This window comes from Tinamus guttatus, unplaced genomic scaffold, assembly GCF_059628265.1.
Source record: "Tinamus guttatus ecotype Peru unplaced genomic scaffold, ASM5962826v1 Tinamus_guttatus_pri_ptg000169l, whole genome shotgun sequence".
NCBI lineage: Eukaryota > Metazoa > Chordata > Aves > Tinamiformes > Tinamidae > Tinamus > Tinamus guttatus.
Window position 1 is genome coordinate 1,380,982 of NW_028288703.1, and position 17,977 is coordinate 1,398,958.

The window sequence follows — 17,977 nt, forward strand, 5'->3', positions numbered from 1 at the left end:
GTGCATTTCTCAAATTTGAGTGTATATAATTACAGTAACTGTGTGCAGAAGGAAGAGTATGCCAGGTGAGTTGGTCCTTTTCTCCTCATCCATTCCTCCTCTTCCCAAATGTTTTGGGAATCCTGGAGATGAAACTTTGGACTCTCATGACCAAAGTGCCGTTTCCAAAGGGGTGTCCGTCAGTGCTGGCTCTCGCTGGCCCTAGAGCAGAGCGTGGGTGCGCGCGGGGCCGGGCGGCCGCGGGCCGTGCCGCGGAGCGGGGCCTTGGTGGCCCCTGCGGCCGCGCGCGGCGAGGCTGGCGCTGCCGCCGTGTCGAGGCCGGCGCCGTCACTGCGACCGTTCCGCCGCCTCCAGCTGCGCAAGGAGCCAGAAACCTCGTGGTGATTTTAAATTAACTTCTGAATATCTTGGTCCACTGATCAACCACTCCCATGGCCTTTTAGCCACGCTTCTTGTTGAGGAAGGACCTTCACGAACTTTGAAAATACTTGACTTAACCTGTTCATGAGACCGTGTTATAAAATCTCTAGCTAGTAGTAGTAATATTGACAAAGTCTGCCATGGAAAGCAGAGCTTCCACTATCCAGATTTCTACCAATACTGCACAGAATTTTTGAACCTGAGCTAGAATGTTGAAAATCATATATTCACCTGGGACTAGAGAGAATAGCAGAAAATATTGAAATTGTCTCAGAGCAATATTTGTACTATTCTTTCTAACACTTTGTCCATAAGTATTCTTTTAATCTAGTTTGTGATTTGTGCAACTGTGAAAATCTGAATCTCATTCCCTTGGAATTAAATATTTATAGCAGCAAATGCTGTGTTTTGCATGTGTAAATTTTTTTCTTGTTAATATTTATAAATTCCAGAAAGCATGCTTGCATTTATATAGGCATTAATGTAGATTTTTATATTCTCTTACATGCAATGTATCTTAATATTATAAGAAATCCAAAACCTGAGGTAGAATATGCAGTTAAAAAAAGCTTTTACTGTACAAAGCAGAAAAAATATGATGTGTCTACAAATATACCTAAATTCATTTGTTGTTTAGAGCAAAAGAAGAGCAAAATAACGCAGTCGTTCTGTATTGCCTGTCCCTGCATTGGCATCTCAACAGTTGAGATTCTCAGCCGGTGTTTCCACACGCAGCCGGTTTGGTTTCGCTGGAGCTACAACGCCTGCGTCCACGCTGGATGCCGCTGAAAACACTTGCTGTGTTTTTCCATTCACCAATATTTCTCTCTTCTCGGATTTGCTTTTGTTTCAGGAAGATGCAGGCCTGCTCCATTATTCATCTGTAAACCAAGCAGCTTCTGAAACCAACTGTATTGGAAAAACACAGACGAATGCTGCTGCTGCTAAGAATAAGCTTGATAGTATTCAAATACCCTAAAAATCCTCTCCAGATTACTCAGATGTGTATTATACGAGCAGCGTCCCCTGTTCCTGCTAGCAGAGGGCTGAGCACGGGCGGCCGGGCAGAGACGGCCGCTCCGGTGGGGAGGGAAGGAGCTGGGCTGCTACTGACTGCACCTGCCCTGCCTTCCCTGGCCCTCCTCGCTGTAAATGGGCGTAAATTGCTCTGATGTCAGTCAGGAGTAACGTTATGTCCTTGCAAGTTATGTCTGAGGGATTGGAGAAAAACCATTTTCCAAAGAAAACCTCTAGTGCTAGATTTCACTCTTCTGCAGCAATGCACCTGTGAGGGACGTGCACAGCCTGTCACCTGGCGCTCTCAGGTGTGACACGGCCAACGTAGGCAATGAGCAGCAGGAGAAGCAGCCTAAAGGTTAAGGGGGGGGAAAACAAGTGCTAAAAGTTTGGCCTCAGAATAGCTGGGACTCTTCACGCAGACTGACCTAAAGGCTCTTCAACAGCCTCAGATAAAAGCATACCGCATCTGTTTGGCTGAATAATTGTGATCTAAAATAGCAGAGTTATATGAATACGTATTTCCCACAGGTAAATTTGTTTCTGCTTTCATCAAAGCTGCCTTTATAAAAGGTTTATCTCTTAGAGTGTGTTCCTAGGAGTGGAGTATAAATACTGAGATGTTTTAGTAGCAGCTTTGCTCCAACTTTTTTAGCACCTATCTTCCCCCTAGAGGATTGTTCTGCCCTAGGGGTTGTGACATTGTGTCGGTTGGTTCAACCTGAAAGGCTACTTGGGTTCCTTATACACCAGCCTATCCATACTGCATGCATATATATACAGTGCCTTTTATTAGAAATCATAAACTTAATCTATTTTATCATAATTTCTTGGAAAATCCATATTGTTTCTGGCATTTAGGTGGAATGCAGAGACTAAGTGAAGAGGGTGTTTTCCCCAGCAAGCTTTTGCTTTTTTTTTTTTGAGACTGTTTGTTCCTTGTAGAGCTTCAGACTTACAGCTTTTTGGAAAGGTCACCAAGAGCCATATCCAGGTTTTATGCTGGATGCCAGTATGTTATGCTTTAACTGTAAAGGTAGCCACAACTGCCAGTGTAACCCCACTAAGGTTAGAAGAGAGAAAATGATGCCAAGAATGAGCAGAGAAAACTGTTGAACTGTGGCTATAGGCATGAATGGTATAAGCAGTCTATATATAAACAGTATATATACCATTTTTTTATATATGTATATATAATGTGTTGTGTGTGCGTGCATGTATATATATTTAACAATATATATATATATATAAAACAAAAATCCTATATCAGAATTGCAGCAGAAGGAAGGAAAACGTCCTTTCAGCATCCCGCTCGCTCTCCTCTGGCCTCTTGATGAGAGTATGGTCTGGCGACGCATGTCGAAAGGAGCAGCAATGAGCTGCTCTTCCTGCTCCTCCTGTGCCTTGGCCTTCCTCCTGAGGGGCAATGTTGTAATGGCTTTGGTGCGTTGATTAACCTGTGGTTTGAGTCGTGCAGGCTCCAAACTTGCAGGACGTTTCCGGATGCCTCCTGCAGCAGCAGCTCCTGGCTCCGGGTGCTCGTCCCCCCGGGGATGCTCCCAGGCTCTCCCCGGCCCGCAGAGCTGTTGGAGGTGGTAATTGTGGTTGTGAGGCTTCCAGAAAGCAGGGCTGACCACAGCCTGGTAGCAAAATCCTGCGCCTTTTGTTTCATGTCAGGTCTTTTTTGCAAGTCATCTCATCAGCTTTCGCTATTACAAAGAATTGCTGCTGCTGGCAGAGGTGCTGCTCTGTACACCCCAGCTGCGCAGGAAGCGCCTCCAGTTTGCCAGCAGGTTCTGAGAAGCAGTAACACAGAGAAACCTGCTCCAGAGGAGAGCTGCCTGAGAAATCTTCGAAAGCTTTTTGGTTACTTTGCCTCTCGTATGTACATGACATACTTAAAGCATTACATGAGTACGTCTGCAAGCAGAAGGCAGGGAGGCACCTAAGAGTCAACTCTGAAGAGAGAGCTGAGTGTTTTAAGGAAAAATATATTCCAGATAGAGAAAAACTGACATGCAGTTGGAATTAGTCTGGGTACAGAATGAATCCCTGAGATTTTTATATGGTGATTTACTGGGTAATATAAAATCCATAAAGAATTAGAAGCTATTTTTATTTGAAAACTTTATAGAAATGTCTGGACTTCTTTACTAGCAGTTTTGAAATAATTAATCCTTCATTTTTAGAAATGAATTAATTGAAGAATGTGTATGCCATTATGATTCCCTTCAGGACTACCAGGACTTTATATTAAACCAAACAGAGCATATGCAGAAATTCTCACCAGATGTTTGATGAAATCTATCTTTGATTACAACAAGTTTTTTGTGAGCAGAATAATTACCTTTGTTTAGGTGATAGAGAGAGTGAGGATGATTATGCACTTAATAATAAAATCAATTTAAAATTCAGGGATGAGCCACGAATGCCTGTGTCATTAGCATGCGTGCCCAGTGGTGCTCTGAGCCTGTGAGCAGGGCTGGAAGGGGCAGCAGCGTTGCCGTGTGCAAGATGAATCGTGTTTCTGAACAACCAGGCAGGAGCAGCATTTGCCTGGACACTGCTGCAGCGAGAGCTCCAGGGGCTGGAGTTCAGCACCTCTCATTTGAAAGGTTTCCTCCAACTCCCCTTGCATTTTATCTGCTTGTGTTGGAGATCTCTAAAACAGGCAGTATTTGGGGGGAGCTCCTGCAGCTGTGTTGTAGGCAGGTTGTTGCTGGTTGACAGGCTGGCTCTTAGGAACATCGCTGCCAAGTGAACACTGGGCAGTCTGGGGGCTCTGCTGGCTTTATCAGCCGGGTCATGGCAAAATGAATCATGTCATTTGTGTTCAGCCCAGGTAAATACATTTTGATTTAAAATATGCAGAAAGGGAAGGAATGGTGCAAATAAAAACCATGCATCTTTGCTGCCAGATTTCAATCAAAGATCTGTCATGTGCCTGAAAAGAATTAGTTGTTTAAAGTGACTGTGGCGGCTAATAAAAGCTTGCTGCGTATGCTGAAAAAGAGAAATTACAGAAATGATTGTCCAAGCAAGCAGCTCATATAGTTCAGACACGTGGAAGTATTTTTGCAGTTATTTTTAAGTTTTTTGTAATCATTTCTGCATGTAAGAATAACTGAAGTTTCTTGTCCATTGAGAGTATCTGAAAGTTATTTTAAAATCAGTGCAGAGTAGCAAGATAAAAAATGATTTTTTTTCTTTTTCCTATTTTTTTTTGTAAGAAGAAAAACACAGTGAATTTAAGTGAGGTATGACTGCATTTCTTAGGATAATTTTAGCTGGTTGATCAAGACTGCCCATTTCAGTTGCTTTGCAGTTCCTCCTATAAACGAAAGATGGCAAAATATCCAAGCTCCTGATCCAATTGGCAGCTGGTTTCCAAAGGTTCCCAGCAGTTCTTCTGGAGACCAGCTACGATTATCATCACCTTTTCTTTGTCTCTAAGAAGAGATTTAGATGCCAAGGGGTTTAGGTGATAACTATGTAGCTAAATGTTTTTAGGTTGTCCCTTATACTGAGATGATCTTTCCATCCAATGTCATCTACATTTTTTCCTCATTTCCAGTGGCCTTGCAAGCAGGATCAGAATAATGATAGGTTTAAGTTTAAAGCATATGTTTGTTAGACTTCAGTGTTGTACTCTTGGATGTGCAGCTCTTTATTGGACACTCCTGTATATGTATATATATGTATGTGTATATATATATACACACACTTAAATACTTACATACTTAAAGAGTATGTCAAAAGACCAGCTGCTGGCTCCATAGGTTATTTTTGTGTTAAAACTTCAGGCCCACGGCAATAGTCTGCTCATGGTGAATGATATTGGGTGTTTTGATAGTACAGGATATGGCCAATGTCCCTTGCAGGGGTGGACGTGGGTTTCCAAGAGCCCCGCTCACGGGTGCATCAAAAGGGAGGTGATGTTTTGGGCACTGCTGGAGAATTAGGAGCGGTAGGTGAGCGTGCACACAGGCCACGGTAGCTGAGGCTTCTTCTGCTCTCATTTTCCGTTGAGAAAATGTCTGCAAATGTCAAGCCTGAAAACAGGCTTGCCAAAAAGTATATTAGGTAGGTTGTGCTACCTCTTTGGTTTCACCCTTTTGGCTTCCCCCCGACAGCGTGTGGGGTTTGCAGGGGGCTTGCTTGCTTGTCTCCTGCAAACGTGCATAGTGATTTTTGCACCCTAAGCTTAGCTTCAAGTTTAATTTAGGGTAGGAGTCTGAATCTATAGTCTGTAAAATACTGTTTGTACTAGAAACTAGACTAGAGACAATCTGTCTGTCTAGGGGACTTCCAGTCTTATGCAATAGCCCGTTTTGTCGTGGCCTGTCCTCGCAGTGCCTCCTTGGTGCCCACAGGGCAGGCGGTGGTGAGGTTTGCCCCAAACAGCCCCGTTCGCCGCGCGCTCCTGCCCTGCCGCACTCCCTAGTCGCTGGTACCAGCTGCAGGCAATCGCCGTGCTCTGTCCACGGTTTCTGCTGCACAATCCTTCAAGAAAATAAAATGCGGGTGTAATGTGGTATTCTGGATTCTAGACAAATGGAGCTCTGAGCAGACGGAAATAAATTCAACCCTAGAGAATGAGGAAATCTCTCTAGTGAGTTAACATGAAAGGAAACAAATTGATTAAATTGCCAGTTGCTCTTGCAGTCCTGCGTGTGTTGAGCTGAAGAGGAGGAGAAGTTGCAGAGTCCCTTTGAGTCCCAAGGATCTTTCCTCCGTGTTGATGAAGACAAGTGATGTTGATATAAACTAGTTGACTGAATAATCTCACGGTGAGCTCTGCAGGTCACCCGTTCACCTTAGCGATGGCTTTATTAGCTCAGGGTCATGGGTGTTTGCCAAGCGACCGCCGCCTGTGTCACAGGCACGAGGGCTGGAGGGAGGAAGGGTTTTCTCTTCACAGCAGCCAAGCAAATGAAGCTGCTTCCTGCTCACCAGCTTCTCCTAGGAGACTGGGGGCAGCTCTTACCGCAGACTAATTGCGTGTGTTTGAAAGCCCCTGTGCACGCCTCGCGTTAGCTATTCCAGGTAGTTAATTAGTGTAATGGGTTTCCATTTTCTTTTTAACCCAGGTTGGCATGAGACTCAATTTATTAAGTATGTTCTGCAGTAGGGCAAGATGTCCATCTAAAGTTAAACGTGCCTTCATTAGTGCCATGCATTGCAAAGCAGTCTCTGTTACGGGTGGTAAAATGTGATGATTTATCTTGCCTTTTGAAAGCAGTGACTTAAGTACACATCGGACATGGGTTCATGGTGCAAGTCCTCTGCTTTGTCCTCAGATCCGAGTGTGTTTGCAGTCAGCAGCCGTTTCCTTTGGGTAGGTGGGAGCGTAGGGAGGGCAGGCGCTGCTGCCTTATGTTGGGCCAGGTGTGTGGGCAGGGAGAAACATGTGTCTTTAAAAGGTTGTCTTAGTCTGCATCCAGAACTGGGCTGTCACAAGCGAGAGCTTTCGCAGGTGAAAGCTGAGCACGGGCACCTCGCCGCTGTCTCGTTGGGCAGCGTGCGGCGGTGCCGGAGCACGGCCCTCGGGAAGGGCAGGTCCGGAGCTGCGCAGGGCCGCGAGGAAGCGCGCGAGGGAAACGTCCTGCTCGTTCAGAGCAAACGTGCCCTGCACGAGGCGTCTGCGGACGGGCTGCTGCTTCTGGTGGCGCTCCTGCTCGCAAGGCCTTGCACAAGCGCCGGGCGGCCGTGATGCAAGCCGCGAAGCAGAGACGGGGCAGGCTCCCGCGCGCCGCCTCAGCGTCGCTGGGCGCCAGCAGCAGCAGGACCAAACCCGTCAGCAAGCGTAAGTAGTTCTGGGGGCATTCGCCGGGGGAGGATAGCCTGGCACCTTCACCGGGTGCCGCGGTTTGCAGCGAGGAGTTTCAAAGCGTGAGTTCCCTGCTCGGCGCGCCAGGCGAGGTGCCGCTGGAGGCGCCGCGCGCGTTCGCTGCTGCCTCGAGCGCTCTGTCCTGCCCCGGCAGCAGGGGAGGAGCCAGGGAGCGCGATGGGACACATGGTAAAAATCTTCTTATCCTCAAATTTGTTACTCTGTAGTCATACAGAACCTGCTTCTAAATCCCTGATGTGTGGCGAGTAAAATCCAGTATAAAATTAATTCGATGTTTTCTGGTGATTTCTTTCCTCTCTTGTTTAATAATGAGGTACCTGAGCATTATCCAAGTCTTTCAAATGTCGCCTCTTTGCTTTCAAGTTCAGGAAGGGGCTGCCTTGTGGGTCTATCTTCGGATATGAGAAGTCGGAGCTCAGAGCTGGGCAGGGCTGCACGTTGGCGCTTGAAGGATAAGGCAGAGCGTGTCCCACCCTCCTGTAAGAGGCCAGCAGTGCTGCTGGGTCTGTTTTCTAGGAATTCTTCACAGCTTGATAGAGAGGACAGTGAATGTGCCAGGCTGCATGCAGAGGAGCCTTCCGGCCTCCACTGCACAAAACTGCAGTGCAAATATATTCCTTTTTTAATGTTATTTATCCTGCTCTAGGAAGGAACGCTTCTTTTCTGAAATGTGCATGTTGGTTCCTCTTGCATTTTTGCTTATTTTATATCTGTCTCAAAACAAAATAGCATTCAAAGGCTTTATTACCTGTAAATGCTACCTTGGAAAGCAGTCAGTATTTGTTCGTAAGGGGTAAATGCTGTTTCTTCACTCCCCGCTTGCAGCCTGTCCACATGAGAGTTTTTATGGTTACTGAGTCGAGTTCAGGGCCTTGTGCAATTAGCAGATGCTCGTTCTTCGTTACTACAGAGAGGTATTGTCATTGGCACAGCTGTTTCCTGGGATATAAATATATAGGGTGACCTTAGCTCAGTTACTTACTTTTCTGTATGATTTTTGGCAAATGTGGTTTGGGGTTTTTGTTTCCCTTGGTGATCCCCCTCTGCTGCATTGCACACACAGCTCTGAGCGTCCCACTTGCAGGACGTTTTGCGGAACGGGGCGCTGCTGCCCGCGCAGGACAGCGGCAGCTTCGGTGAGTTCGCCCGCAAAGGGCAGCTGCCAAAACAAAGTATTTTGTCCATAAACATTTCTGCATTTGCATTAAGTCTTTTATTTCAGTCAGGGATACAGTGTGTCTCTGTTCTGATGTATTTGACAGGTAAAATGTAGTTGTAGATAAATTCCCTTCCTGATTTAATAGATTTCATATTGCATAATCATGCACTAAAACGGAAACTCTTACATTATTTTACCAAAATGCTTTCAAATGCAACTTCCTTAGGTCAAGAATGAGACCCGCCCTGGAACCTCCTCCCTCCTCATTTATTTAAGCAAGCAGTTGGTAAAGAGGTGACTTCTTGAGATGCCTTTACCTTAAAATTTGACTTCAAAAAACTATTTTATTTATCTGTGGGACACTAGTGCCACAGAGTGATGTTTGTCGTTGTAATAACATAGTCCAAACTTAGTGGTTGGTATCAAAATAAACAACTGTAACCCAAGCTGAGCATCAAGTAGAAAAAAGCCTGAGTTTGGAATGTTACTGCAGGATAACTCCTGGAAAATGCCCTTGTGCATGGTGTACACTGTGCACATGCCTGCTCCGTGCTCTGCAGAGCCAGAGGAAGGACACAAATGCTAATATGAAGGCTATATCATAGACAGCATCAGTTAGCAGCATTCAAATATTCATTTTAATGCTAGCTAGTAATTATCTTCATACATGTTCAGGTAGTATTTGTGGGGCTTGTGATTCTTCACATTTTTGTCTAAAGAAACACGATTCTGAATTTTTCAGAAATAGAAACTGTAGTATAGCCGTGTTGAAAGTAGCCACTCATTTTTGCACTTGACTTAGTGTGTGCCTAATGCACAATATGCACCCATAAGCTTACTCCTGTTACAAAACTGTAAATTGTTAAACTGAAAAAAAAGTCTATTAAATTCTAAGCAAACAAAAGTACGTTTTTCTTGGGGATTGAGAGCTATTGAGATGATGTTGATTATATGAAGCATAACCAAGCACTGTTAATCTTGGCTGGCCATTAATCCCCCTAAAATTCCTTTCCCAGAAAGCACATTATTACTGCCGTAAAACTGAGAGAGTAGATGAAGGCTGCGGGGAACGTAGATTGTGTGTGTGTGTGTATAAATATGTATAAAGGAATGGTTCTTTTTAGTTGGTTTACACGAGGTGTTTCAAGAGTGTTAATACACTGTGCCTGAGCTAGCTGGATTGTATGAATCATCTCAGTGTTCATGTTTTGCCCAACCTCATTTGATGATACTTTATTCGTGTGTTAACCATTACATAGACTGTAGAGGGAGCATTGGGTATCCCTGCAGTTAATCCCTTTGTTTTTTTTTATTAGCAGTTGTATTCAGTAATACTCCAATGACACAAGCCATTGGGATGTTTCCATTCTAATCTCGCTCGGATGTAGCTCTTTAGCCAGAAGCGCGGTCGGAGGGCAGGTGGCCGCGTGCCTGTCGGTGGCAGCGGCAGCTCGCGGTGGCCCCGCGGCTGCAGCCTTCCCCCGGGAAGGCTCCCTGGCCTCAGCGCAGGCTGGCGGGGCGCCGTGCTCGGGGCTGCGCTCCGCAGGCTGGCGGTTCCGCTGCTCCTCCCGCTCCGCGGTTCCAGGCCGCCCGCAGTCCCCGCTCCCGGCTCTGGCAGCGCCGCAGCCCTCCTGTGCCTGCCCTGCGCGCCCGGGCTCAGCAGCACTAATGTGACGGCAGAAGTGGGGAAGAGGAAGGTGCTTCTGCTGTGCGCGTTGTGCCCACAACACAAAGCGCCGTTATGCGTATAGTGGTATCGGCAGAGAGCTGTAAACCCCAGTTACCTGGTTTCACAGTACAGAGTCCTGCCCGTAAAAGCGGATCAAAGGTTTTCCTTTCTTCCTTCTTCTATTTTGATCTACTATTTCTAGTAATTGAACAGCCTTCGTTGGCTCACAGATGAACCTCTTTTAGAAGAGGCTCTCTGGCTCCTGGTCTGCATCTGTACTTCCCTGGTGGGGGGTCTCCAGGCATCCACTCTCCTCCTGTCAGCGGATCTGTGGGAGGAAGGCGGCTTTTCCTGAAGAACTAGCACCTCTCAGCAATGGACCGAGGTTGCAGCCTCTGCTTCCCGGGTACAGCTTCCCCACTGGACTGAGCCCTGGAGGCACTGACGATGGCAGACAGGGCCCCCTGCAAAAATTTCTTCAAAAGAGAGGTCACGCACAAAGAAATAATCACCTTGCATGCCTGTGGATCTGTCTAAAGAAACTGGAATATTTTGGTGGTAATATAATGAAACGCAGTTTTCGAATAACTGCTGAATTTTATGGCACGCCAGAAGTGAGCACTGCTGCGAGCCGCGCTGAGGGGAGCAGAGGCACAACCACAGAAGGTAAAAACAAGGTGATCAGTTTTCTGAAAATCATAAGCCCTGTGCTAAATTCAAGCTGTGTCTAGCACCGTTTCAGATGCTGTTTCTGGGGATGAGTAGTCAGTCCCTATGGGAGTGCAGCAGATAACATTGTTTACACTTGCTTTTGGCACAAAAGAGGGTTTGTAGGACTGGCTTTGAGGGACAAAATCAGTTCATAGTATTGACAGCAGAGAGTTTTGCATCAGGAATCCTGGCTTTGGTCTCAGGGTTTGACTGTGATCAAATCCTCTTTAAGGCTTGCTTTTTTATTCTGTAAAATGTTGTCTGCATTTTACAGTCTGCTATGGTTTGCATAGTTGTCTGGTTTGCATGCTTACACATTGCACATTGCATTGCATCCTGGCACATCTTTATCCTCATGAAAATTACTTTTTTTGTTCCAAAACTAGGCCCCTTATCCAAATCTCCTAAACAGGGTTTAGGGGAGGGTTTATTGCAGACTCCAGCAGGGCTTCTATTCAGAAGCCAGTGCTGGACCATTTTTTTTTTCTCTGCTGTAAACCAGAGTATCTTGTTTATGCAAGATGGTAAAAGGCCAGGAATGTATAGATTCGTGTTTCATTTTCAGTTCTCCCGCTGATCTGCAAGGTGACTTTGAAAAGTTGTTCTAACTTTCTTCTGTTAGGGCTTATGTTCTTTGTGCTTTGGTGTTTGCATCTTTCACATAGGGATAATGCTGGTTTATTTTTTTGCAAGGGTTTCTTTTGAGGTACGTAGTTGAAAAGTGCAGTTTCTAGTCTACATCCCCTTGAAGTGAGGGAAGATTTCCATTGCCTTAATAGGCTTTGGATCTGTTCTTAGAAGAGCAAAATGACTCTAAAGATTCATTGTTTTGCCTACTCCATGGCAACAGACACCATAAAGCCTTTTCCCAGATGTGTTTATTTAAAGACATTGTAAGATCGGTTAAAAAATAAAGCAAAGTTGTAGCTATTGTTTTAACATTGATTTTTATGTATCAATGCAAAGAAGGAAAAAAAATAAAAACAAAAAAATAGGGCACTACCAAAGGAAATGAAGCACTTTTTATAGGAGATGTGGTAAGAAATATGTTTGGGGAATGTGAAACTATGGAGAGTATATTAGGAACTGCATGGGATATTGGATAATTTATATGAAACTCCAGATCTTATGGAAAAAATTATCACTGTATACTGGCTTTTTTTTTTTACAGTTAAAGAATCAATATTTGTTGATAATCATGACACGTCAAAACAATATCGAGTAAGAGCATTTCATGTGCACACCCTTGGAACACAGTTTTTTTAAATCACAAGTTTTTTTAAAAAATTTTTGTTAAAGGACTTTTTCATTTGGCTTATTGGGTGAAGGGAGAGTATGAGAAACAGAGAATTCATGGAGGAGGGGGAGGGAGAGCCATGTAATGGGGTAGTGAGTTTGTTTCAAGAGGTTAATTGGATTAAAGGAAACAGATGAACTAACATCTCCCAAAAGTCCAGCATGAGAGGAATAACATTTTGATCTGTGTATGCATTTTATTATAGGACAGTTACCCGTTGTACTTAAGTTCTGAAGAAGGTCTTCCCTGGTAGCTTTTTTTCTCTTTGTTTTCTGGATAAGCCTTTGCTTTTATTCAAGCAAAATGAAAAATTCATTCAAGTAAAATGCAAAAATACCCATTTACCCATTAGGTCTTGGAAATAATGGTGTATCAAATGTGATTAAGTTGCGAATTACTCTTAAGCAGGGTCATAATTACTGTGGATTTAGATGACATGTTATACAAATTACTGTGTGCTCTTAATTACAAATTGAGTTTGTTGCACTCTAGGGGCTTATAAACCCTATCTTAGCTATTAACACTTTAAATAACAGTGATTTATGTAAATTGCTGAATAGCCCAAAATTTCAGTGTGCTGTACTTAAATTAAGGTTTAATTATATTTCCATATCAGAAACAAAATGTGGTTAGCTTCAGCAAGACAGATTGACTAGTCTAAGGATAGCATTCTCTATTGAGACATTACTAAATATAATAAGAGTTACAAACATGGAGCCATCTTTGTAAGTGTGCTGTTGGTATTTACTGGGCACAGTGAAATGATGGGGATGGTACCAAATGCGACGAGGGAGAACAGTGAACGAGCCGTCAATCCGCTGCGGCTGCTGTCGTTGCTGTGCCCTGTGCCGCGCTGCTTTCAGGGTCCCTCACCTCCTTAAGATTTGCCCAGGTCTAGTGAAAATAAGTTCATGGTTTGAAATCTTTGTTTGCTTCCTGTTGTACAGAAATTTCCTAGTGACTTATTTTTTTCTTAAGTCAACTCAATTTTGTTTTAGTGGAGCAAATATAACTTTGTGTTGTACTATTAATTCTGCTCCCAGAAATTGCTGGGGATAAGGATACTAAGATACAGCAACTTAATTTCCTGTGTTCTTACCCTGCAGCACACATATCCACAGTATCTTGGTGGCAGTTTGAATGTGAGCTAGGTGCCAAATGGCAGCTGGAAAACAACAGTCTATAGGAGCCCCCGCATGTCCTACTGGTTGTGCCAAAGCTTCCTACACAGAGCAGATGGATAAAGAGGTATAAAAACCCACATTAGCTCTGTGCTGTTAGAAAATCCTCCCCGACCCCTTTTTCCGAGGCCTGAAACAACACCTTGATGTACTTGGCACACAACACTGCACCTGTCTAGGCAGGAGAGTAAAAACACACAGCTACGTGCCTGAGAAAACCGTCCCAAAAAGTTAAGCCTAATCACAACCTGTTACCTGACTGAGGAGAGTTTATGCAGAATGGATTATGGCTCAGTGAAGATGGTCTGGGAATGTTTAAAAACAAACATTTAAAGAAAGCTTTCCAAAAATAATTGCATCAGGCTGTCTCGACTTGCAAACCACAAGGCCATCTGCCTAGTGCAGCAAGAATTTGTTTTTCTTTAATTCCCCCTGTTAGAATACGTGAAAGTAATTATGTTTTGAATATATACAAGATCTGGATGTTTAATGGCTACCTTAGGTTTTAAGGACTGCCACTAAAACGCAAAATGATTATACAGAAACATTGCAGCAGAATTATTAAAAAACAAATTGGAGAATTGTTGAGATTGAGGGAGGAAAGGAGAAGCTTTGACAATACATTAAGTGGTACCGGAAACAAGAGGTATGCTGGTATCGCCCACCAGTGTTGAAGGAAGATTGTGTTTGAAATGGGTTTGGAAAAGCTTTTTCTTTAAAGAATTCTGTAACTATTTTTGCCATCTGAGCTGCCCGTTCCATACGTATTCTCCTTTATTGCCTGTGCTGCTAAAACTGTCTGCGCTTGGCTCCTCCTTCGGTAACCAGTTTCCTTGCAGTAGCTGACCTGTGTACAACTCTGCCTGCTCTGGATCCCTCCCTGCTTCCTAGAAGAGGGCACGATTGATGTGGGAGGGCACTGAGTCAGGACCAGAAGACGTGGGGCTGCTGCTAGCGGCTGTGTGTCCGAGGCTCGACTTCCCCGGGAAGTCCCGGCTGCGGTTCCAGAAGGGGCTGTGGAGGCAGCGCTGGCCGGGCCGCACGGCCGGTGCAAAGAGCCGCACGCTGTCGGCTGCCTTTAACGCCGCTGTCAACACCGTGGCTACAGGCAGTCTGTCTTTAACACCTTTCAGCCTCGCGTAAAGCCAGGCAGAGCAGTGCTTGTGTGCTTTGTGGCGTCCATGCCCAGTGCCTCCCTAGGAACCTGTGCAAAACACGTGTTGGATCTAAATATTTAACTGGGCTTAAGCGAAGTTGCTTTGATTCTTTTATCATTGAGGAAGATGTGATCTGCTGCCATAGTCTGTGTTATAAAGAAATGGGGTGTTGTGTATACAGTACCAGTATATACAAGTAATTATATATACAAGTCCTTGTGCTCCTTCTTTACCAGATCTGTTTGAGCAACATTTTCAGTACTGTGGAGTTCCCCCAAACTGCAGAGATCAGGCAGCATTTATTTGCTGAAATATTTTTGTTCCTAAAAAGTATACTGCAAATTGCTCAGTCCCCACATAAAACTTCAGCAAACATTGTGCAATTGGTTATGAATGAAGCCTTTTGTGGAGAGCTTCCAAAAACTAAAACAGAAAAACGCCCTACAGGAAGGGTGCTGGTTTTCTTCATTAGCTTCCCGTTCCCAGTGCCTGGCATGGGACGGAGCCCAGGAGCGTCTGCGGTCAGGCCGTTTGCACAGTGTGCATAGACACAGTGTTTATTTGGGTGTGGAGAAACTTATTTGGAAAGCAAGCGTTTCCGATGACCCTGCTAAATGTTTTCATAGGAAACTCCAGCCCATCTTGCTCCCTTGCATTACTGCAGGGTAAAACTACAGGGGACTTCCTGTTCGCTCAAAACACTAACTTCATTATACCTGTAGGTAGCACTGTTTATCTGCTGGGTTCGTGCTGGAGGTTCGCCTGGGTGGTAAAGCTCTAAGAATGGTCTCCCAAAGAAATAGCAAGTTCCCTGCAAAGCTGTGTGGTTTAGAGGGGTAGAGGGGCTCCTGCTGCGTGGTAAGGAGGAACAGGCAGTTTATCTGGAGATGTTTGTGGGGAAGGATGAGTGGTGGAGCTGGGGTGCTCCTGAGGGTGCTGTGGACACCTCGCTTTGCTGGGCTTTGGTGAGAAAGGCTTGGGAAGCATCACGAAGCACCACAAGTAGTTTTGCTAAAGTAGATGTGTTAAGTAGTGTAATATATAGAGAAAATGTTTTATTGAAAGTAATCTTGTGGATTATTGTGCTGTGATTCAGAACAACAGTGGGAAAATTTAGAGGCTATTGTGACTGTGGTGCTGACAGAGTGGCTGAACTGCCTTGCCGAGCTGCGTGCCTTGCAATAAGAGACTGTGAGAAATTAATGGAATACTTGCCACCAGCACAGCTGCTGCCACTGCGTTGCGATTTTATTAAAAAGAAGCTAGAAGCTAAGTTATTTTTTTCTGTTCTGGGGAACGTGGAACATTTTTAGCCTTGTGGTCCTGTGCCGCTTTCCTAGGGCTTTCCACAGGGCCAGAGCCCCCTATCTCAGGGGTAAGATTCCCGCCGCTCCCAGGGGCGGCATACGACTGGTACCGCGACACGTGAAACCTGCCGGATTTTGTGTCACTTTGCGTTATTTTGTGTTGTTTTCACTCCATTTCTCGTTCGGGCGGCGGCGGGAGCGCTGAGGCGAGGCGGCCGTTGGCGCGCGCGCGTTGCCCGGGCAACCAGCCTCGCCCGCGCGCGGCCTGGAGCCGCCGGCGCCTGCGCGCGGGGCTGGGCCGGGCGCGCGCCCGCGCGGTCGGCGCTGCGCGGCTCGGAGCGCAGCGGGCGGCTATGGTGGCGGCGCGGGGCGCAGCCGCCACTCCGGCCCGGCCATGTGGTGCCTGCACTGCAGCTCGGAGCGCACCCAGTCGCTGCTGGAGCTGGAGCTGGACAGCTGGTGAGCGGCGGGGGCCGGGGCGGCCGTTGGGACCGTTGGCGGCGGTTGAGGCGCCGAGCCGGGCGCCTCGCGCCTCTTTGTGGAGTGCGGGCGCGCGGCGCGGGCTGAGCAGGACCCCTCGCGTGTCGCTGCGGGGCTCCGCACGCTGTAAAGTTTGCTTGGGAAACAGTTCGGTTGCATCCTGAAGTGGCTGCTGTTAAAGAACCCTCTGTTTTAATATATTCAACGTTTTAAAGCGTGTGTGAAAGTAATACAAAAGAAAGAAGTGATTCAACCCGGTGTGGCTGTATATGAATACAAAATGTCCTTTCTGTGCAAGGAAAATGTTTCTGTCATAAGAAAAAGGTTTTACTGTACAGGTTGCAGTCACATATTTAAAAATCCTCAGGTCAGTTTTTACCCTTGGGAAAATGAAGTTCAGATGGGAAGTTTGCTGCGTGGATTTGGAAATGCCAGTAATGTTTGCATAAATGACGTTACAGTTGCATGGTTTGCTGCATAACATAATGCACATGTTGCTTTAATGACATGGCCTGTGTGCATACAGTTATTTTGCTACATGGTCGCTGTTTGGGGCTGTTTTCCCCTCCCTTTGCGCATTGCTGTGCCCTTCCTTTCAGTTAAGCTTGATTACTCTGTCTTAGCAGAAGAATTGCTGAGCCCTCGGCTCAGATAGCCGCAGGTGCTTGTGGCAGATACCCTTTCCATAAACGCCGAGCTCATGACATCTGTCCAGCGCTTTTGGAGAGCTTCAGTCTTGCAGATTAAAATGACCCCTTTTTACTTCTCCTTTGGTACAAAACTCGTTTTGTTGCTGTGATCCCCTGTTCAAATCACAGGAATTGCTGGTGGCGGTGGCAGCGCTGTCATCCGGCAGCCTTTGTTCTCCTGGCGGAGTAGGTGGCCGAGGCAGCCCTGCCGTTCTGTGTGAGGTGTTTCATGTTTGTGCTTATATGAAATAATTTGTTACTGCCAAAGATACGAATTTGCTACAAGAGCTGAGTTAACCAGTGGTGTTTAATAGAGAGTACAGCAACAGAGTTGGTGTTTCGTACCCACTTCAGAAGCTGCCAGGAAATCCTGATGTGGTTAATATGCATTTTATGTTTTGGTTCTGCTGAATAATTTGCTCTTTTCAGGTAAGGAAACCCAAAGGATTCATTTTTTCACCTATAAGTGCAGCTACAAACTTGAACTAGTACTCTGATTTGTTGCTCGTGTTGCAAATTGATATTTGAGCATCCCTAGCATTTGGCGTGAAGAGCTGTTGTTGCTGGCTGCTGGGCAAGCGGCCCTTCTCTGATGAAGAAGATACGATCACTAACAGTTGATAGGGTGCTTCACTTGAAAATTGAAGAGCAATTTTTTAGGATGGACAACACCACTGCCTTACGTGTTCTTTTTTTCTTTTTTTTTCTTGGTGTCCATATCATGTTTGCAAAATGAAAATTGTCTGGAAAGAATTGCATTTTTGTTCATGGGAGTCATAGAAGGTATTCCTGCAGATGCTTAGTCTTCATCATGAAAATAATGAATCCCTCACTTGGAACTGATTTTTTGAGGATCTAGATATGAGATGTCGGGATTAAGACTGGAACAACAACTTTTGAAACACAGCTTGTCTTATGCTTTATACTGATGAGATTTACTTTGAAGTGCAATGATGAAATGTCAAAAAATCAAACTTCTAAAGAGGAAGGTTTCACACTTATGTGGATGATCAACACACTTGTAAGATTATTCTGACCA

The 17,977-nt window shown here is 45.3% G+C and overlaps 1 protein-coding gene across 11 annotated transcripts in view; it reads left to right on the top strand.

Annotated features, from left to right (window-relative positions):
- The window catches only part of IQSEC1 (IQ motif and Sec7 domain ArfGEF 1), a 265,436-nt gene that overhangs the window by 186,702 nt on the left and 60,757 nt on the right, over window positions 1-17,977 (top strand). Inside the window, exon 1 of one of the 11 annotated variants that reach the window (XM_088522861.1) lies at window positions 16,120-16,228. The exons of the other annotated variants lie outside the window; for them this stretch is intronic. Coding sequence (XP_088378987.1) covers window positions 16,164-16,228 — 65 coding nt within the window. The 5' untranslated portion in view covers window positions 16,120-16,163. Of the gene's footprint in view, window positions 1-16,119; window positions 16,229-17,977 lie in introns of those variants that run through there. 11 annotated transcript variants of the gene reach the window in all.